The sequence below is a fragment of the Melospiza georgiana genome, chromosome 2, assembly GCF_028018845.1.
Source record: "Melospiza georgiana isolate bMelGeo1 chromosome 2, bMelGeo1.pri, whole genome shotgun sequence".
Lineage (NCBI taxonomy): Eukaryota > Metazoa > Chordata > Aves > Passeriformes > Passerellidae > Melospiza > Melospiza georgiana.
This window is the reverse complement of record NC_080431.1, coordinates 48,085,305-48,107,897: the sequence shown is the minus strand read 5'-3', so window position 1 is coordinate 48,107,897 and position 22,593 is coordinate 48,085,305. Positions and strand designations below refer to the sequence as shown.

The 22,593-nt window shown below is 34.2% G+C and overlaps 1 protein-coding gene across 1 annotated transcript in view; it reads right to left on the bottom strand.

Annotated features, from left to right (window-relative positions):
- The window catches only part of DIAPH3 (diaphanous related formin 3), a 202,475-nt gene that overhangs the window by 149,438 nt on the left and 30,444 nt on the right, over positions 1-22,593 (bottom strand). Inside the window, exons 4-16 of the mRNA XM_058045211.1 lie at positions 22,306-22,436; positions 20,184-20,258; positions 19,950-20,019; positions 19,420-19,556; positions 18,869-18,974; positions 9,039-9,149; positions 8,481-8,599; positions 7,643-7,759; positions 6,337-6,455; positions 6,153-6,217; positions 5,351-5,455; positions 2,767-3,105; positions 1,667-1,781 (exon numbers count right to left, since the gene is read on the bottom strand). Coding sequence (XP_057901194.1) covers positions 1,667-1,781; positions 2,767-3,105; positions 5,351-5,455; positions 6,153-6,217; positions 6,337-6,455; positions 7,643-7,759; positions 8,481-8,599; positions 9,039-9,149; positions 18,869-18,974; positions 19,420-19,556; positions 19,950-20,019; positions 20,184-20,258; positions 22,306-22,436 — 1,609 coding nt within the window. The remainder of the gene's footprint in view (positions 1-1,666; positions 1,782-2,766; positions 3,106-5,350; positions 5,456-6,152; positions 6,218-6,336; positions 6,456-7,642; positions 7,760-8,480; positions 8,600-9,038; positions 9,150-18,868; positions 18,975-19,419; positions 19,557-19,949; positions 20,020-20,183; positions 20,259-22,305; positions 22,437-22,593) is intronic.

Here is a 22,593-nt window from a genome sequence, read left to right as displayed (position 1 = left end):
ACACACTTAAGCTTTCACTTAAAGTGCTGCAAACCACTCACTTGAACAAAGATGAAATTTAGTTCCATGTTGCCCTTTAAACACCTACTTGCTGTTCTAAATAAAACCTTTAGTGTCTTCACTTCCTTTGAAAAATTAAGACAATGGCACACTTATATCACCCATGTGGGATGAGAGAGATTTCAAAACTTAAAACTAAAATTATTAAGCAGTAAGCCTCACTTGTAAAAAAGAAGTAAATTTGTCACTGGGGACTACAGCCTTTAAATTGCTACAGACACATACACACAGACACATGTTTGGTATAAAAGTGCACTTCACTGACTTTCCAGCTGTAGATCCAGTAACTCTCTTCTATTGGGTTTTGTCAAAACAATGTATTCAGTCCATTCTGTTAAATATTGAAGGATGTTAATCTTGTTAACTCTAATGTTCTTGCTGTCTGTGGAGACTCACAATCCTCTTCTGAGGCATTAAAATGTTTGGCCTGAACATCATCTTGTCTCCCAAATTTTACTGTTTAATTACACACAGGAAATTATTTCCTCCAGTGGCTTTTAAAACTTCCAACCTATTAATTCAGGGAATATTCTTGGGAATTCTTCTAACATTCTAAAGGCACCATAATTAGCTTCTAGGCTTATTTTAATAGATTCAAGCAAATATGTCTATGGTGAGGTTTTCTTGCCTCTTTATCTTTGTGCAACATTCTTAATATTATTAGGTATCAGCAGTAACAAGCTATAATACTTAAATCAGAAACACTGCTAAGGCATAAAAATCATGCTTTGACAAGAGTGGAATAAAGTTCTTGGTTATGGTAAAAAAAATATTGGATTATACTCACTAAAGCATACGCCTAAAAAAGGAAAAATTTGAGACCGCCATGTCATTTAATTAATAAAAATATCAAACCAGAATTTTTTAAACAAAGTAAAAATACAATAGTCCCTGTTTAATTTGCAGAGAAATCACAAGCCTTTGACTGCTCTAAAATACTACATCTCTGATACCAAAAAAAGAGATAGAAAAAAATGTGTCAGGAACAACAGGCATTTTATATACGAGACAGAATAATCTAAACTACTACTAAAACAACTTACTGCCACAGAAAGGAGAGAAGTTTTAAAGTCAGGAATACTTTCAAATATTCTGTTGCTTTACAATGCCTTAAAAGCTAAAGAAGGTAGGCAAATATCAAAGGAGATCTATGCTCCTACAGGTTTATCAGGAAGTAAAAAATAATCACTGAAAGACTATCATCCATCACGGATCCAACACACATCAATTATCATATCCATTCTGAGGATAAACACATCACTTTCTGGGCTCCAGATTAGATTTCAGTAATTGATGAAGGTATTCTGATAAAATATTATAGTTTTTTTTAATGTGATAAATAAAATCTGTATTACCCAGAACTTCTTGGGTTTTTTTTCTGTAAGAGTTTCCTACAGGTCACACAATTATTGTCATCCTTACATAAAATAGTTCAATATTACTGCTTTAAGCAGTCTAGGATTTTCAGACATTTTTCTTCATACATCCCACTTAGAAATAAGAACATTAATATTATACTCCGAAGGTTTTTTCATATATTTATTTAAGTCCTAAGAATGTTAAAGGTATCTCCAAAAGCTGAAAATTAAATCCATCAGCTACTTACCCCTTTTTTGACAACAAAATGTAAGTTCCAATTTGCAAAGCATGTCAGCATTCTCATACTTGTCTTCTTCTGCCTTAACCCAAAAACAGGATTCTGTCATCTCCTGAGGTCTGATCTACAAGCCAGAGACAAAATAAAATTTTATTCATTATTTTGATAATATGCAGAAACTGTGCTCTGTAAAGTCTAAAGCACATTGAACATTTAAGAGCTCTGTAAAACATGTTAATTTTTAGTACACAATTCATCTTCAGAGCTGTTAATATATTTCTAATTAAAAATAATAATATTTAAAATAAGTGAGTTTGGAAAAAAAACGATTCTAACATGCAGACAACAAACTCTGTTATCCAAGATCTACAAGGAGCAAATTAGCTTTGGCCTAGAGTTAAAACTTGGGCAAACTTCAAATAATCTCTGAAGACATTTGTTTTAGCCAGATACAAAGTACCTTACTTTTCAGAATTTAGCTTTGATTACTTCATTAATTGTGAAAATCTCTTTACTGACTTATTTTTGGTCTAAATAATTATAGTTTCCAAACTCAGTAGCAGACTGGTATACTTAATCTTGTCACAATGGAGAAGGAGAAAAAAACAAAACCAAAGCCAACCAAACTCCAAATTCAGTCTGTATTTTGTCAGTCATTAAATTTATGGAAGTACATTGAAGTACTACAGACAAATGGAGAGATCTGCACTCCCTGTTCCAGCCCAGGCTAGATAGATTCAAGACACTTGTTTGGAAACTGTGTAGCTATCAGTATAGTTCAGTGACTGATCTAACATAAGGAGTCTGCTGAAAAACAAGGCGTAATAGGAAGCAAAAGAAGCATCCTGCTATCAAGGTTGTTTTATTTTAGACCAGAACTGACTTTTCCAGGCATCTCATAAAGTCAACAGATACTTGCCCAGATGATTCATGGGTTAATGAAACACAGTTTTCAAAAAACAATGAAAAGCTAAAGACAGCAAGTATTCATATCTTACATAATTTTAACTAATGTATAAATTGCTTGCCTAGTCTTACTTCTGACAATCTATTTTCCCCAAGTTCAATGTCAGATTTTACATCAAGTATTTGTCATTAATCAACACTACCTTAGACCAGTTGAGTCTTTTCATGGTAACCTCAGGTTTGAATTCTTTTTTAGGCTTCATTCCAAATGGCAAAGCACACGAAGGCGGGGACCACTGTATTCCAGGCAGGCCTGGCAGAGGTGGTGGTGGAGGAGCACCAGCAAAACCCAGAGGAGCTCCCAAGCTATTCAGAAGTGGTGGAGGAGGCGGGGGAGGCGGTGGTGGTGGAATTGCTCCATTAGAAGGCAGCGGTGGTGGAGGAGGAGGGGGTGGAAATTGATGTGGTCCTGCACCTTTCCGTGGAACAACAGATGCATCTCCATGAGTTGATGGCAGAAAACCAGGTGGCAGAGCGCCATACTGATAAGGAAAATAGTCTTATTCAGTTCCACTGTTTTGTCAACAAAATGCTCCAACAATCATAGTTTATAGATTAAATACAGAAAGCCAGTTGAAAGTCAAGGCCACTTGTCTTGTATAGAACAGTCAAACAAGAATGATAACATTCTTAATCAAAATCATGAAATCAAAAGCCCAATGTGCTTTTGATTTCATGATTGGATGTGTCAATATTTTGAAGCGGACATTCAGACCTGGGGGGTGCACACCAAAAATGACAAACTGAAATGGTGTTTCCCACTTTTTACATTTCACTGACCATGAACTAAAAAGGCTATGATAGATATCCTGAGACCTTACCTAGATTACCATGGTTTAGCTCAAATTTAAAAAAAAGTAACATCCTAGTCTCTGTTGTTTTCATCCTACAGATGACAGAGAAACATTCCAAGTACATAACAGCAAAATCTGAAGAGATAAATAATTCTATTGAAAAACAGTTATCTTCCAATTTAGGAGCATTCTCATTCTACAGAATTGAAAACATGAAGCAATCATGAAAAAATATCCATCCAAAAATTAGTGTTCCTTACACACTAGCTTCTTATTCCATATAGAAATGACATCTATAATGTATCAAAATAGGATTCAGCAAGTCTAATAAAATTACTACTACTATTTGAAAATCTCTATCATAGGCCTGTAAACATAAATGAGAAAGTATCTGACAAAATAACAAAAGAAGAAATAAGAAATATTTATCTACTGGTGATAGCACTAATTACCTCCTCAACTAACTATGAGCTGAAAATTATTATTTTAGAAAATTAAAGGAAATACAATATGCAAAAGATTTTAAATTTCTAAAAGGAAATAGCTGAATATCAATGAATACAAATAAATGCTAGCACAACAACATGATAATGTTTTGAATTTCTGAGCATAAGCATTGTTTACACTGACAAATAGACACGGAACAGTTGGGCTCCAGAAATGAAAGAAATACATCAACATATACCAGTTGCAAGAGAGTAAAGGAATGAGACCAGAGAAAAAAATAGTATTAGAGGTAGAAATCAACATGCTAAGTAGCAATTGATGCCATACAGAAGCCAAAGATTAAAAGTACTAAGTTGCAGTAATCAATTACCTGACATCTACAAAACTTTTCATGTATCCCATTAACAACAGTGGGATAATTCATGGTATGATAATTAGTGAGCAGAATCATATGTTATGCTCTGTCTGCATATAAAAATATTTATATTTCATGCAGTGAATAACAGAAAAAGTAAAAAAGGGAGGAAACCAATTTCACTTACAAAAAGTATTTAAGTATGACTTCAAGATGAACACAGAAAAGTACTTTCTTAATGAATGATGTGCCACTCTTACTATATTTGGTTTTTTAGACTGCAGCAATTTCTTGCTTTTGTTAAATGTTTGACTTTGACATTAACAATTAATTTTGACCAGAAACATGAATGAGAATGACATTTCTAAATAGACCAAAGGAGAGCTAAATTAATTTTCCTCACTAAGAAAATTAAGGAAGCCAATAAATTTTTTTTAAAAATCCTCAGAAGTATTAAAATAAACCCCTAGAAAACATGTTTTTCTGATGTTTTCTTCTTCAGGCACTTTTAGACTGTTCTTGCTATTGCCAGACACAGGAAATATCATTTGGTCACACAGTCTTCTTACATAGATTTAAGAGTTGAAGCACTTACAAGTAACACAAGTATTACTCTCAAAAAATCTGCACTATTCCCCTCCATCACATATTTATGCTTGAAAATTGAAAAATTATCAGGAAATGTTCTTATCCAGCCACAGGTTATTTCTTTCACTGCTGGATATCCATGGTAAGGCCTCAGTATAGCAAACTGCATAATAAGCAATTTCCTGTGCAGGGATAAAGATCACAATGATGAATGCTAATCTAAAAGCATAAGACTTATTACCCTATGTGCTTAATTACTTTGGAAATGTATGACTCTGAAAGCAAAACCCAAATGAAACCTAAGAAACTAGTTTAATTAACTGAGCTCAGGCATAAAAAGCATCATCTGGGAACTCACAGTTAATTATTGTCACATTACAATTATTTATATAAAACAGAAATAAAGGAAACTAACATTCAATAATAATCGATAACAAAGATTCTCGAAAAACCTCTCAACCATACTATCAAAATCTGAAGAAGATGCAAAAGGAGTCCCTTTCAAAAACAGTATTTCATACGTTCACTTATACTGTCTTTTACCTGTGATTTAAAAGCTTGTAATTCTTTTTCAAGTTCATTGATTCTTTCCTCTTTTTTTTGAAGCAGGGCCTGGGTCTCCTGATGAACTACAAAATCTTTTTCAAACTAAGAAAAGAGAAGTAAAAAGAAAATTGTTGGTACCAGTCAGTTCTGCATAGTTTCTTTAAATTCCACCTTTTCCTTTTGTGCTTTTTAAAACATACATGATAACAATACCAAGGACACATGTCTGCTATTCCAACTTCCATGTGTCTGCTGAGTGGAAGAATCATCTGAATCGCCACAACAGGTCTTCACTATACAAAATGGCATAACGTCTACTTAACGTATATTAAGTATATAACGCATATACGTAACGTATATTAAGTATATAACGAATATACTCAACGTATGCTAACGTATATTAATGTAATATACTTAACGTATATTAAGTCAGTATTACACAGAGGAGCTTAAAAGCCATGGATGTACATTAATACAGTCTGTAGATATGAAGGAGTCTCTTTTTATTCTCCCACTGTTTATTTTGTTAGGGAAACTGATAACTGCTGAAATAAAGTTGCTTTTTGGAAGAGTTGTACATGAAAAATTAAATAGTAGAAAGATTCTCAGTTAAGGTTCACTACTTCATACCTCTCTGCTTCCCAATCTACAAAAACATCCAAATTCCCACTTTAACACAGAACTAATAGTAAGTAAAAGTTAAGACTATTCCATGGTTCAGTTATGCCATTCATTATTCTATTAAGTAATTCCATGTCCATCCTTTGATCACATGATGATGTGATGAAGAATGACTTACTTTTCTGGAAAGTTCAGAAGCCCTCTCTTCACATTCTTCTAATCTTGCTCTATCTACACAAACATCTGGAAAAAAACCAACAAGCACACTTACACATATGTAGGGAACACAAGATTCTTCGTCAGCTATTCAGTTTCATATAAGAAAGTATGATGCTGTAATAATTTCCAAACATGGTACTTACCTAGTAAGTGGCTGAAATTTATATCTAATCTCTTACGATACGTGAAATCTGGGTCTGTTCCACTTCGATGTAACACTATCTGTGATACACACTCTTCAATTAGTTTGAAATACTGTGGACTAAAGAAAGAAATGAGCTATTTTACAGATATTTATTAATCAATCTATATTTAAAATCTTGTCTGTGAACAAAGTCAAAAGCTTCGGGCTGATTTTTTTCCACAGAAAGGTAAAAGTTTCAAAGGGAAATTACATATGGCAGTTTATTACACAAAAGGAGTTTACAAAAAGCCTGAAAAAACAGTGGTCCTAAAGATAAATAATTCTTGTATTATAAAATCTACATCTCCCTCCCTGCAGAAATATAGGAAGGAAAGACCTCCTGCTTCCTCTCAGTAAAGAAAATGCTCTTCCTTCAGCTTGATTCCACTAGTTTTGTGACTTTTCTAAGTAGAAGTGCATTGCAGCCCTGCTTCAGTACAAGGAATGAAAAACACCTTGTTCTAAAATGCCAGGGGGTATGACAGCTGGGTCACTTGCCCAGAACATGCAAGCTGTGAATTTAAACCTTTTCAGGTGGAAGAAGTCTAGCACAGATGTACCATAGCAGGCAAGCACCCTTAACCTTTAAACATACATCTGTGCTAGACCTTGCCTGAAATGCAAGGTTATGCAGAATGTTGTGCAGAAAACAGATGGCTCTTGCTCAGTTCACACCTCATTCCTCCACTGTTGCCTCAAAGACAACACAAGAGTTTTGGAAGGAAAGTATTTGTCAGCTTGAAACACTAGAGTTTTATTAACTGTTTCCCCTTAATTTACCTGATGAATTTTCCAGGAGACACAAACATGTCTACACTGACCTATAATATATACTGAAAATACTCAATTCTAACCCAAAAGTTAATCTTAATTAGGCATATATTCAGATTTCTGTACATAGTGCATTTCTTTGCATACTCAGTTTTGTCCTTTGACTCAAATACAGCACAAAATTATAATGCCACGATTTATGACTGATTAAGACATCTCTCCTGATCACTTCTACTTGCAATCAAAAAGGCCCAGCTCTTAACAAAAATAGTTTTCTATGTTCATAAAATAAAATTATATACTAAGCAGAAGAGATAAAAACATATAGATGGCATTATTGATTCCAAGTGGATTCTTTTGAATACAAGCTCACAAATTAAAATTTGCACAGAAAGACTAAAACCTATCATTGGATTTATGGAAAAAATATTCTATTAATGACTGCATAATAAAAAAAATTCCATAATTAACATTTAAAACAGCATTAAACATACCGGATAAAATAATCATTTCTTATCAGCAAAAGATGTTGGAGAATAGAAAGAAAATATCCTTCAGCACTAGTGTCCTTAACTGTATTCCACACCATGTTGTAAACATCATTTACTTCAGTGAAAGTGTTAAGGAGAATAATAACAAAGAATCAAAAAATTTCAGTCAAATGTTTACTGATAACTTCTTTAAACAGAAATTATAGCAAAAAAAATCCATTAAATGCTTTATTTTGTTCATGTTTGTCCTGCTGATATAATTAAATCATTTATGTTGGAATAGACCTCTTAGAAGATGATAAAGTCCAACTATTAGCCAAGCACTGCCAAGTCCACCATTCAGCCATGCCACTACATGTCTCATCTGGACATCTTTTTAAGTATCTTCAGGGATGGGGACTCCATCATTTCCCTGAGCAGCCTATTCCAGTGCTTGACAACCCTTTCTCTGAGAAATTTTTCCTATTATCCAATCTAAACCTCATACAGCACACCTTGAGGCCCTTTCCTCCCATTCAGTCACTTGTAAATCGGGAGAAATAGCTGACCCCACCTCACTATAACCTCCTTTCATTGAGAGCTACAAGGCCCCCCTGAGCATCCTCCTCCAGAATAACCCCAGCTCTCTCAGCTGCTCCTCACAGGACTTGTGCTCCAGAGCCCTCTCTGGACACACTCCAGCCCTTCCACGTCCTTCTTGTGGGTGAGGGCCCCAAAACTGAGCACCAAATTCAAGGTGCAGCCTCACCAGTGCCTAATACAGGGGAATGATCGTGTCCTGCTCCTGCTGGCCACACTGTTTCTGACACAAGCAAAGATCATATCACCATCAAAAGGATATTCTAGTTCAGATCTAATATCTTCTAAACGATGAGAGAATTCTATCATGTCTTCTTCTTTATGCTCATTGAACACTTTCAGCTGAATATCTAGTGCTTCATTCTTTATATATCGTAGTTGCTGCAATGAGAAACAGCACAAAGACTTGCAAAATTAGTATTTTCATATGTAAATAAATATATCTTTTTAATAAATTCCATATGTTTATATTATTTAAAAGCTTAAAATTACAACAACACATGACTTAAGTTAAATATTCAAAAGGTAAATGTAACTTCAGGCTGGCTTAAAATTTCTGAAAAACAGAGTATCACATGTTCTTAAGCAAAGTCATAAAATGCTGAGGAATCAGAATAAAATCAGAATAAAACTCAGAAAGCACATTTCACCTTTTAATTTTTATTTTAAGGCTGATTCTCGTCCCTTACTGCTCTTTCCCAAACTTAATAAAATGTCTTTGAAGATAATTTATTAGAACTTGTTCTCAAATTCCCGCTCTCAGTCTCAAATAATTAAAAAATTTAAACAGTAATGCAAAGAGAGAAGACAAGACGCTTACTGGCAATAACTCTTTCAATCCACTGCGCATAAATTCATTTCTGATGTGAAGCCTAAAATCCAAGTCGTCAGGAGATGTAACAAGAGCATTGATGAGCTGCATGCAAGCCACCTGCAACAGAGTAAATAATAATCTTATTTCTAAGATTTCAATATGCATCACAATCAAGAAGATACAACAAACTAATAATTAGATATTACATAATTTCTAATTATGAAACTACTGTAATATTATAAATAAGCTACTTAAATTCCTCATCAGCCACGTGAGCTATAAATATCAAATTCTAGTTCACAAATTTCCATTACAATTAAATATTTTTCCACTCCATTGAATTTTGTCATTTTATACAAACATCAAGTTCCTTTAGCCAATGAACTTTAGCAGATAAAGCATAATAATGGACATATAAAAATCATTGCAAATGTACATTTATCTATACGTATATACAAGAAGTTAGTAACAGAATGCTGTCTGTGTACAGTAAAACATATCTTTTCTTTAAAATGCTGAGTAAATTAAACTGAGCCTGAAAAACAGAATGGAGTTTTTTCCTGCTTGTTTTTTGAAATAGTCATTCTTTAAACATACTGAGTATTATAGAATACTTCAAGGGAATCACTCCTTCAGCTCAAAAGAAAGAATCAGGCCAACTACTGAGCAGACCCTCTTCTGAGAAATTGAGAGACCCATCTTGAAAACCCACAGCCAGGAGCAGCAGGAATTCACTGTCTGGATTCACAAGCCTTTAGAACAATGGCAACTTACTGTTTATCTCTAATACAGATTAAAAGAGATATTATCTCCCTTTTTTACCCTCTTTATTGTTTGCACGTTTTGCTTCAATTTACAAAAAATAGGTTATTCAAGTAATTCCAGCATTTTAAGGGCTTTTTAAAAACACCAGACCATTAGAATTCTATTTGGACCTTACATACTATGTCAACAATTAAAGCAATCTGGTTCAAATACTTTGCTGTAAAGCGTTTTATAGTTTAAAAAATGATGATGCGTTATGCCATAGGCAAAAGGTGATACCAGAAAGATGCTATCCCAGTCATCTCCAAAGTATGCATAATTCCAAGTACTGAATTTACTTACATATGGCCACAAGAACAACTATGTACAAAGATGTACAAGCTACTTTGAAACAGACTGTGAGAAACAATAAGATCCATTAGGTTTCCAAAAGGAACATGCTAAGATTACATAATAGCAACATGCTAAGATTACATAATAGCACAGACCACTACCATTATCTCACCTTTACCCTACTGCAAATATGTAAGCATGAGAGTAGCTTTATTTATAATTTAAGCTGAACTATTATGGAGGTGAATGGCAATTAGCATAATTTAGGCCTGTTTGACTGCAGTGTTAGTCTATGTAGATGAACTTACTGGCTAACACTCTAGAAGAGAGCAGCTTAGTTATGAGAACAGAGATGTAACAAATGTAAACAATCTGTTAATGTGAGAGCAATGAACCTGCTGATAAAATCAAGCAGACTGTGAGCTACAACAGGTTTTTAGGGACCAAGGGTTAGAATGACCCAATTAAGCATGAGGTATTCTTCACCCAAACCCATAAATGACAGTATTTGGAGTCACATGAAAAGAGAATCTCGAGGGCCCCACAACTCTGCATTAGGAGTTGGGACCATCTTTTCAACTTCTGGAGATGTCTGAAAGGACAAGAATGCTCAAGGGAGGATGCCATGGTTGGAACCACTGTACTAACCCATCCAATACCTCTCCTGGATAAAAGCCGCCACAACAGCATTTATTCTTTGATTACCCTGTCATACTACATACCTTGCCTCAACAATAATTTCAAAATAGTTATAGATGAAACAAGCTTTGCTCCTTCTTCTTACTTGAAGAAAGAGCTGAAATTAATTTCTGTTCCCTCAGAACTTTTATGGAATTCAGTATATGCAAATATCTATATTTGCATAATAATAATAGAAAAGTATTGTTTTCATTTTATTGACATAAATAAGGAAAATCACACTAAATTAAAGATATAAAATCATAAAATGTCCTCAGTGGGAAGGGATTCAAAAGGATCATCAATTCCAACTCCCAGTCCTGCACAGGGAAGTCCTGAGAACCACACCTTGTGCCTCACAGCATTGTCCAAATCCTTCTTGAACTCCAACAGGCTTAGTGCTGTGACCACTGCCATGGGGAGCTGCTCCAGTGCCCAATCACCCTCTGGGTGAAAAACTGGTACCCAATCCTAACATCTAACTTAAATATCCCCTGACACAGCTTCAGGCTGAAAGAACCCTTGGGTCCTGTCACAGGTCACCACAGAGAAGAGATTAGGGTCTGCCCCTCCTCTTCCCCTCACGAGGAAGTTGCAGATTGCAATGAGGTCTCCCCTCAGTTTCCTCTTCTCCTGGCTAAACAAACCAAGTGACCTCAATTGCTCCTCATACAGCTTCCCCTCAAGGACCTTCACCATCCTCATTGCCCTCCTTTGGACACATTCTAACAGTCTTATGTCCTTCTTATATTGTGGGACCCAAAACTGCATACAGGACTCAAAAGGATTATTTAAATCAACTGCATAAGTGTAAAGATAGACTTCTGTAACTTACCCCAGTGATAGACAATAATCAAGTTACAACACCTAAACAAAATAATTCAACAGCAGTGGAGGGGAGGAGGAATCAAAACTAACCAATCAAATTTGAAAATGTAATAAAAGAGACAGAGAACTTTGAAGGACAATTTGCAAAAAGCATCTATGACTAACACATCTAATTCCTCAAAGATAGCAAAAGAAGGAAGACAACAGAATCTGTAGAGTCAGTAAAAGACCATGGTGTAAAGAAGTGACCAAAGAAAACAAAGCAACACAAATAGCAACACTTTGTCATTCTGGCATGTGAGAAGAGATCACAAAATAGAACAGAGACAAAACAGTTCCAAAGTGGCAGAAGAACTCAGAGAAGCCAACATGAGAAGTAACAAAAGAGCATTCACTCTTCAAACATTCAAAGCTTTAAAAAAAATTGAGGACAAAATAATCCAATTTTATACTGAAATGTATCTTGACACTGAAGAAAATAAAGATGGCAAAATTGTATTGACATTTAAAAAGCCACTTTCAGGAAGATCTGGACAACTACAGATTGGCAAGTTTGACTTCTTCTACAGTAGAAATATATTTTTTATAGTTGAGAACAAAATTAATGACTAATACAAAAAATGTAATATCAATAAAGAGACAGTATAAATAAATGACTTTGCAAAGCAAAGTCCTATTTCATGAATCAATGAGAGTTGTTTGAAAGGCCCAAGGAACAGGCAAGAATGTTCCAATCTAAGTCTGGACTTTAAAAATTTAAACAAGTTTGACAAATACCAAAATAATTCAGAAAAATGTAGAAAACAGCATGCTAAGTAGACAAAATCAAAAATTCTACTAGCAATAAGTAATATTGAATTTGATGTTTAAAAGTCTGTTTTTAAAAAAGTTTCTATGGCTCAAAAATTATGCCATATTAAATTCTGCTCAAGTAATGTTTCCTAATGTTTTTTCCCCTGCCTCATTGTAAGTCTGCCTTTGTATGTTTTTGTTACCAAAGTGTTTAACAGACTTGGCAAGGCAATGAAAGCCTGTTCCTGTCCCTTCTCCATATTCTTTACAGTGAGGGCAATTAGATCATCACCTGATGAAGAAAAGTAAATAACCTCACGTATCAAAGAGGAATATACTTACAGTGTGTTTTCTTTCAAAAAGGTACTGGCATCCCATAAGTAGCACTCAGCTTTAAAAGAGCTCAGGTAAATAGGAATATAGCTAACAATACCACAACACAGACTGTTTTGCCTTATAGAAAGTATGTTTCCTGGAGAAAGATCCTCCTGATTTGGGGTTTCTTTGAAGTTATAAATAAGAAACAACCCTTGGTTATTCTTCTCTTCTTATAAAGCTGCTAAATAGATAACAATTTGAGCCTTTAACTCTCACAGTGGATTTTTCATCTTTGTAGTGCCTGTCAGAACAATTCTTATGATACTTCTCCTCCCTGAAATGTGTTATTGCCCTCATTTTACACAATTTGCTTCTGTATCTATGTCTACAGTATTTTAGAAACTTAGGGGAAAATAGGAGTTTGTTAACTTATCAATTATTTTCTTCAAATTCAAACAAAACCTCTGTATTACTCTTCATATTACTCTTCAAGCCTGTTGCCTGTTTCTGCACAAGTACTTTTTCCTGAGAGTTACTCTAATGTTTGTTACTGCCAAAGCATCACTCTACACAAGGTGAGAAAGAAGGGTGCTAACCCCAGCAAAGGAAACTACAAAAACCAAAAGATAAATACAAATAATATAATTCTCTTACATCCAGACGCTGACACTACAATACCCAAAATTTTGAAACCAGCTAAGGTGCACAGCCCACTTTCCAAAAGTAGACTGAAAAAAGTCTTCCAGGAATTGTCTCGATAGCAACCAACAGAGATTGCACAACCTGCTGCACAACCAAGAACTTTGAACAAAGAAAAAGCTCCTCATATTGAATATTTGTCTGTACTTCTCTACAGTCTTGTTCAGGACACATGGCCTTGTAGCCCACTTATTTTTGCTAGTAATAGGCTATAGGTTTTGTATTAAGCTAACACTACATGCTTCCAGACCTCTCAGGCTTCACCGAGACCTGGCTTGCCTGTCTGGAGCTCAGTTTTGGCTTATTTAGTTGCAACAGGATTTGTTGAGTAACACAATCACTATCACCCCACTAGGTGTACATTTTTCTCAGCCTTGGACAAGTCTCTGGAATAAAGTTTACTGTTACATACATTTCTGTAATTAGTGGATAGAATATGATGACCACAAATGAAATGCAGCATAGAAATGTATAGGCATGGGATGGGGTGGAGAAGTGTTAGCACTACTGAGAGCAATTTTATTAGATCACTAAGACATCACTTAGACTAAAAATTAAGTCCTTGGCTTTGAATACCAGGTGTATTTTTTAGGCCCACAAACTGCACAAGTTACAATGTCACAACAGAAGAATTTGGACGTCACAAGTGGTTTAAAATGCAAGCAATCAAACCAGTTAAATTTACTGCAATAAACCCTTAAAGAATATATTGTCTTATTATCTGAGTATGGGCTTTATTTTTAAAGCTTTTTGTATTTGTTTTGGTATGGGTCCACTTTATGAGTATTTGTCCTCCCCTTCAACAGCCAAGATGAAAATTTTTACTTCCTCTAATTTTGATCTTATTTAGTTGAAACAAGTTATATCATCTCCAATTCATCTCTCTAGAGTACAAAATCATTCATTCAATTGCATTTTCTGGATTCAATTAGTTGTGCCATTCAAAACCAGTAATTCAGTGCACTGACAGCTGCCACCAACACCTGCTCTCCTGTTAACATCAGGGAGGCATTTCAATGATTGTAGACTTCACTACCACAGAGTCAGTACCGAAGTACAGTTACTACAAGGTTACATTTACATTTCAACTCCATGTTGTTTGATTATATACAATTTGGAATCTTTGTCATTGTTATGACAGCAGTTTAAAACACAGTATGTTTCCCTGCAAAACACTATGTGAATGGACTGTTAAGCAAGGAAACAGCATTTATCACAGATGATTTAAACTATGAGCAAGGAGTCAATCAGAGACTGAAAAAGTACTACTATGAAAATCCTGATCAAGAGCAAACTATAGCTTTATCTTTGAGATAATAGGGCAATTTCAGTGAAAGGGTATCTACAGATGTAATTGTACCAAAAAAATATTATTTTGTTTAAATTTGCCAAATCAACACAATACATGTGCACATGTGTTACTCAAACAGAGCCATGATACAATGATGAAAAGCAATAAATTAATCAGTAAGATGTACTGCTATTCTAGTATTTCTAGTCAAATTCGATCAAGTGGGAATTAAATTGCAGCTCAGAACAAGAATATACTTTAGCCTTCCTGGAACAAACAAGATAAAGATCCATTGGATAATATTAGCTAACTATTTATTTGTGTAGGAATACGAAGTAATAGTGAAAGTCCCAAACATAAGCCTACAAAAAGCAGAATGAGAAAAAGTTACACAAGAGGAAAGAAAAACAAGTGTAAGCAAGACACAATGCTTACACATCTAGATTTGAGTAAATTAGATCACAAATTCTTGTTTCCAAGTTTAAAAACTTTTTAAAGGACTAACGATAAAGGCAATAGCAGGAACCTGATGGTAAATCACAAACATTTAAATCATATTCCAAGTGAAACTAATTCAATACCTACGGGTTAGCATAAACTACTTAAGTCACACAAGACCACAATAATTTGAAATTAGTTTCTGCATTCTTGACATTTAGGCAAGGTAAGCTTTGTTCTGATTGACCCTGCTACAGAAGCAGTTATGGGAAGGACCTCATTAGCACAGAGCAACCAAGAATCATCAAGTTATTCAGCAAACCAAAATGTCACAGCCATCTCACATTCTTATAGTATTAAATGATAAAGATAAAATGGTATTCCCTGACAACTGAAAACACTGGGAGGATAAGGCTATTGATGAATACCTAGGATCTTTTACTTTCTTACAAAAAGGCTTCTCCTAGGATGAACCTGAACGTGCATGAACCTGCACATTTCCACAGGGATGAGGAGTATTCATTTTTCAGGAACTTATCCAGGAAAGGAAAAACTGCACCTTTGCTTCACCAATGTTCCTCTTCTCAGTCCTAACTGGAAAATTAGAAGGAGCTGGCATCTGCAACTAGATCTGCATGGAGGAATAGCACTCTCCTGTTAGTTAAACCACCTGCTTGAGAAGCAGTGGTGAAAGTTGATGATTATAGAGTATAAGCACTCATTTGATTCTCCTAGAAGAATGAGAAGTAGGCAACAAACAAGTTGTTGTTGTTATTTTCTTAACTTTCTTACATATCAAAATGGGTTGTGTCAAAGAGCTGTATTTCCTGCCTCCATGACTTGAACAAGGTACAAGATTGCCCTATTCGCGTTTTAGGCTTAAGATGTTAAACTACATTTACTTTAACAAAACCAGAAACTTGATAATACTCCTGGCTGTAGTTATATTTTCAGAATAAGACTACTAATCTTGTCTTGAACCAAAATCAACTAAGTATGCCTTCCATAATTTTGGATTTTATGAAAGATAGAACATCTTTTATATTCAACAAATGCAAAAAATAGATAGACAGAGCTTCCACTAAAAATACAAAAATCACCCTACTGAGGCCTTTTATGTATTCAGTCTTCTAGTAACAGAAATGTTAAGTCAATTCAAAATTGAAAAGGTCAGTTGTTAGTGTCAAATTGAACTGCCACAAAGCAAGCATACATACATCAAGCAGACAATCAAGGCAAGTATGCCAAGTAACTGACAACTGTAAACTTCTGTCTCATTAAAACCCTGTCAAATTAACCACCAGGTCAATGTCATTGTTAGAAAAGTTTACAGCTGATTCACATGAGAAGGCTTGATTTTTCTGGTCTTAAAAAATAGAAATCTAGCAACCATTTATGAAGACTGAAAAAGTAAATATCAAAAAGCCTTTTAGCAGAAGGAACATACTTTAATGAAAGTTTAACTAAAAAAGATAAACAGAAAAGAACTTTTAATGAGTTTCCATGTCTACCCAAGATATAGCAAACTAAATGGCAAAGCATTACCTATTTGCAGGAACTTGAGGCCAACACTCTCAGCAAAACCAAATGAATATATTTAGCATAAGTATTTTAGCAGAAGTATTGCAATAGTAACATTTAGAGTAAATTCTCATTTTTAACAATGCTTCTATCTTCTATATTAGAGGATAACAAAATACCAGATGGAGGTATAGCCCAACTGAGATAGAAGGCAGAACTAGTAGAAACAAACTTTTTAATATCTGAATAGTAGTCCTAGAAAAATTAAAATTGCTGCTGCATAGGTAATTCAGCTGAAGTTTTCTGCACTGAATTGGTTATCTCACAAGTGGTATCTTGCTCATGGAGCTGAGCACCTCTGCAAACAGTGGGTGCCCATCATGGGTAAAATGAGAGATACTAAGGATTAACTTAACTTGCCTGGTGGCTCAAATAGAGTAACAGCCTGCTTTAAAGGGAGTTTCAACTATATGCATTTTCAACTATAAAGAAAAGGAAGTTACAGATGTTAACTTTTTTCTCTATTAAATCTACAGTAGTTTTTTTTTTCCTTCATCAAATCTACACAGATGCAAATATACACAAGCCCTGAAAATTCAGCACTACACTCAAAACAACATCCTCCTAATTTCAACTTGGTAGTCCTCAAATCCTTATATGCTCTAAAGGTTCTTGAATTCTCTTAACTTACATACAACATCCTGGAATTGAAAAAAGAATTTTTGTGATCTAAAGTATTGAATCAATGAATCAAATAATGATAAATGAATCATTAATAGTTACATTTAATATATTTTAAAATCGAAATAGTTTAATTTTTTTTTATATCCCAGAGAAAATTTGATATCTCAGAATTTTTTTGAAACCCATAAAATTCATGGATAGCCCAGGGAAACTGTGGATGTCCATCCCTAGAAGTGTTCAAGATGAAACTGAACTAGGCCTTGAGCAACCTGGTCTGGTGAAAAGATTCCTCCTCAAGGTAGCTGGGTTGGAAGCACATGGCCTTTAAAGGGCCTTCCAACCCAAAACAGTCTATGATTAGAAGAGAGAAGTAGTAAGAAAGAAGGGACAATTTTTCAAAAGAGAATTCCATTGGTACTGGAAAAACTGAACTACAATCAATTCTCCACCTGTAAATATTCCTTTATGGTTAGCTTTTCCGCGAGACAAATGAAACAAACAGCAACTCTTATTGTCAGACAAGAACTATTTAATATAAAAGCTGAGTAATGCAAGCATTTCTTTCAAACTTTAATCTTTTACTATTTTTGTAATAGTAACAAAGAATTAATGTGAGAAATGCAAGCACAGAGAGCTACCAAGGCCTCAAACACACAAGCTCAGAGATAGAGATAGATACAGTGTTTGACCCAAGACCTTGGAGAAGGCTTGAAGCTTTAGAATAGAATAGTGAAATAGACATGAAATAAAAATCCAGATTTGTAGTTTAAGCTGAAATATGCTTTAAGCAAGTAAAAATATGTCTCATGTAAGCAAATAAATATGTTAAGCAAGATAGTAGAAGATTTTAAAGATTTAAATTTTGAACAGCTCTCAGTTCAACCTGATTACATGAATATCAATGAGTTCATATCTACACTCACAGACCAATGATTCTTAATGATCATTCAAACAAAGTTAATACTTTGTGCCTTTCTGCAGTAAACTCTACATCCAACTGAGGCAAATTGAAAATAAGGCGCAAGTTTTCTTTCCTCAGACCTTCTGAGTGCAATTTTATGATATCATAAAGTGACCATGAGAGACAGACCTCCCAATAATTTAAAGCATTAATTATAAAATGCAGTTGCCTAAAAACTTGCTTTTTTACTATAATCAATATTCAATTTCAACAAATATTTCCAGAAGTGATATGATCTTTTTGCATCCAAACATATGACTTATCCTTTATTTTAAATATATAGTCTTTTGGCTCACAAAGCTAAGATCTCAGTGGAAAATCAACAAATTGACTTGCAACATCCCCATGTTTCCAGGTCAAATCTTCCCATACCACACCTTAAAAGACAAAATTATAAACAATATTCCAAAATTTGACCCCAACTTGAAACAGTATTCCTACTCCCTTTTATTGCAATGATTGGTTCAGTCCAGAAAACCATGTAGTTTTATTTTCACTTGTTAGAGTGATTAAAAAAAAATTACTTACTTGCAGCTGAACTGAGTTATCCTGAAGACCTTCTACAATAGGAGAGAATCTATCAACATTCCTCTCCTCTGCTGCTGCTGTTACAGCTTCCAATATTTTTTCAAGGCTGTGAGAAAAGAGAATAATTTCACTCAGGAGAGATATTTAAACTTGTTTATTTGCTATCTTAAAAGCCATGTTGCCAAATTATTAACCTGCCTCAATTTCTTGTAAACAAATTTAGGAGGTTTAAGCAATACTTGCTGCCTTTAGAGATTTTTGTAACTGAAAAATTACTTACTGGATTACAAGGGTTAAAAAAAGTGTGGTAAGAAATAGTAAGCAAAAGAATTTCAGCATAACTATTTCCATCTTACCAGTACATACAGATGTGAAAAAGAAAACTCACTGATATGGCCATGATAAAAAAACACACAAAGGTATGCTGAAAACTGACAATATAATACAGATACTACTTTCAAAACTAAATTGAAGATTTTATAATTTCATTCAGATATAATTAGTGATATTGTAAAATTGCCTTATATTTCTTGCTTAAATACAGTACTTACATGTTTTCCTCCCCAACAATGCACATTGCAGATAAGAGTTTAACTATATCCGTCATCATGTTAGTTTGCTTGGGATCAATTGCTTTGGCCAGCAACAAAAGGCTCCTCTCTTCTCCCAAAATTCGTTCCAACCCATACTAAACAACAGAAGAACATTTGTAAGGGAGGGAATCCAAATGACCATCAAGTATCTAATTAATGACATCAATAGTTCCCCTCAAATAAATATTTCAAATGACATTTCAGTCTGTGAACTAATCAAAACAAAACAAAAAAAAAAAGAGAGAAAAAGTCACAAATAGGTCCCTTATTCTGTAAGAAGGGCATATAACAGCACCAAAAGTTTGCATTAGTTTCTTGCAATATTTCTGCAGAGAGAAAGTGGCAGACTTCTGGCAGACAGAAAGAACTTCAAACCACAAGTGACCAACCCACCACTTCACCAAACTGCATATGGACTTATACTCATCAGGTACTTTACCTAATTGAACTGTAGTAATTTTGTTTCTAGAATAAATAAAATCCCATACCTTATTATTCATGAAGGCTTTCAAACACTGTATAACTTTATGCTGACTCCTTTTCACAAGTCTGTCCTGACTGAATAAATCAAAATTTTAGTGTAAATTAATGCTCTTTAAATATTAAGAAAAGCTAACTTTACATTAAGATAATTCTATATATAATTAGATATTATATATAATTTATATTATATTTATATTCTATTTATATTTAGAAAAGCTAATTTTATACTAAATACTTACTTTTTTGTCTCAACCAATCGTTCCAAAATATCCAGCAGCAGTCCCAGACCTTCTTGGCCAAAGTTTACAACCCAGCTAGGACGGAGAAAAAAGACATTTTAAAAAATTGACATTTTGAAGACTAATCAGAGTGAAAGAAAATTGTCACCATAAATAAAAGCACGCATAACTGGGTGGTGTTAAACACAAAATATCTCCAAGAGATAAATATCTCCAACACAATAAAAAATTAAAATTTCAGCTACTACCAAAGGCATCTTTTAATGAGGTTAAACCCTTGGCCAGTTGTTTCTTCATATGACAGATACCTCATGGTCCTGTTTACTATTGCTCAAAACCCCTTGATATCAAATACAAGTAATGCCACACTGACAGCAGCACTAACAATTACAGGAAGAGAAAATCAGATATTTCTATATTTTTTCTTCTAAAAGTAAATACATTATGAAAATAGATTCTGTCTTTCTTGGATGGGTGTTTTATTCTGAAACAGATTAGGCAAATAACTGGAAACTATTTTTGTCAGATCTGGCCCATATCTGTCCTAAAGAGAATCCGACAAGATTCACTTATTGGAACATTTTGTATTAGCAGAATTATGAGCAGCCACTTTGCTGCACATCCAACAGCTGGGGATGACAGACTAATGTACTGATGCATTCTTACTGTCTTTACCTCTGCTTCCACAAGAGAACAAAAACTACTTACACTACCCAAAGAAAACACTCAGCTTTTTGTCATTCTGACAAAATACTAAGTTATCAGTGCCTCTATTTTCAATGTGTTTATCAAAAACGTCCTCCTAATGAAATTCAGCCTGTTGTAACTATTACAAAAAAGGGGAAGAAATAGTTGCAGATAACTAGCTATCTGTAATAATATGTACAGCTAGATCACTTGAACCACTTTTAATGAACTGTGATAGCAGCTATGAGGTAAAAACACCTAAATTATTTACCTGAATATTACTGACCAAGATTGTCCTTTTAGAAGCTTACTTTTTATAGTGATGGGAAAAAAATACAGCTTTTTGCAGTAAACCATGGATTTCAATATTTGTTTCTAAGTACCAGAGATCAAACAAATCAGTAACACTTGATTTAGCTTTTCTCTGTGAACTAAAAATACAATTTACAAAAAAGACTAATTAAAAACCCTTTGTCAGAATAACTCAGGCTACTGTAAAGCAAGTTTCCTTCCTCATAAACCATTATATATTGTAAATAAGACAACTCAATTCAGAAACAAAATAATAGAAAGAAAGCAGCAAATACCCATAGAGAAGACCCATATCAGCAACTCTGCCAAGTCAGACACGGAGAAAAGAAAGTTGTGCAATCCTTTTCTAATCATGTCCCAACATTTCATTTGCATTATTTTAAACTACAACCTAAATAGTTTCCCCCAAATCATGTGTACAACCACATGATTAAAAGGTCTTAAAAGGTAACCCTAAACAAAAGGATTTAAATAGAATAGAATAGGAAAACATATAATTTAATGAAATAAAATCAGCATTCAGAAATCAAGCTTCATGAAACAAATCAAAATTAAGTCTAATCAATGGTTACTGAAGAGTTAAACCTTCCTTCAATAAAGCAGGTAAACATAGGTTGTGCTTTCTTCTGAATAGATAAACCCTACAGGTACAGAAAAAAATACCAGAAGGAAGGAAGGATGAAAGCCTAAAGTACACTGGACAGAAGCAGCAGGACACATTTAGAAATATATATGTTTTCTGGTGAACAAACTTACACCAAGGTGCCTAACTCCCATTATTGATTACCCTGACAAAAATAAGTTACAAGATCAAAGACTTAGAAAATATTTCAAAAATTAAAATGAAAAACAACTGACTACTTAGCACTAGAAAACAAAGGGAATTGCTTCTGCACCACATTTAATTTACCTTCTCTTAGTATTACCTTGTATAGATCAGCCAACTCTATTAAAAATAACAGACCTACAGAGGATACATAATCAATGAAACAGAAAGAAGTTAAAATCACTCACTAATGCACACATACTCATTAACCAGAAAACCTTCTACATATCCATTAATTTTAATCCATTATGAAATTAGAATATGATTAATCTCTTCAACATGTGCTAATGATGTTACCTGACAGGATTACTGGTCAAGGACACACGGAGAGATTCTAAGCAAGTGACTAGTCTTTCATCCGTTGACCCAGATTTTAAATCCTGAATAAATTCTTGGGGAGAAATCTTCCTACTGTTCTTGAGACTTCCCTGAAACACAGAAAATACACTTTATTTGATGCATATAGAACTTAAACAGATTATTAATGGCTAAGTTTCAGTTCTGTTCCTTGAATAATATATAATGTAGACCTGCAAACCTGTAACTGATGCCTATCTACTATTTGACAAACGCTGACTAAATTTG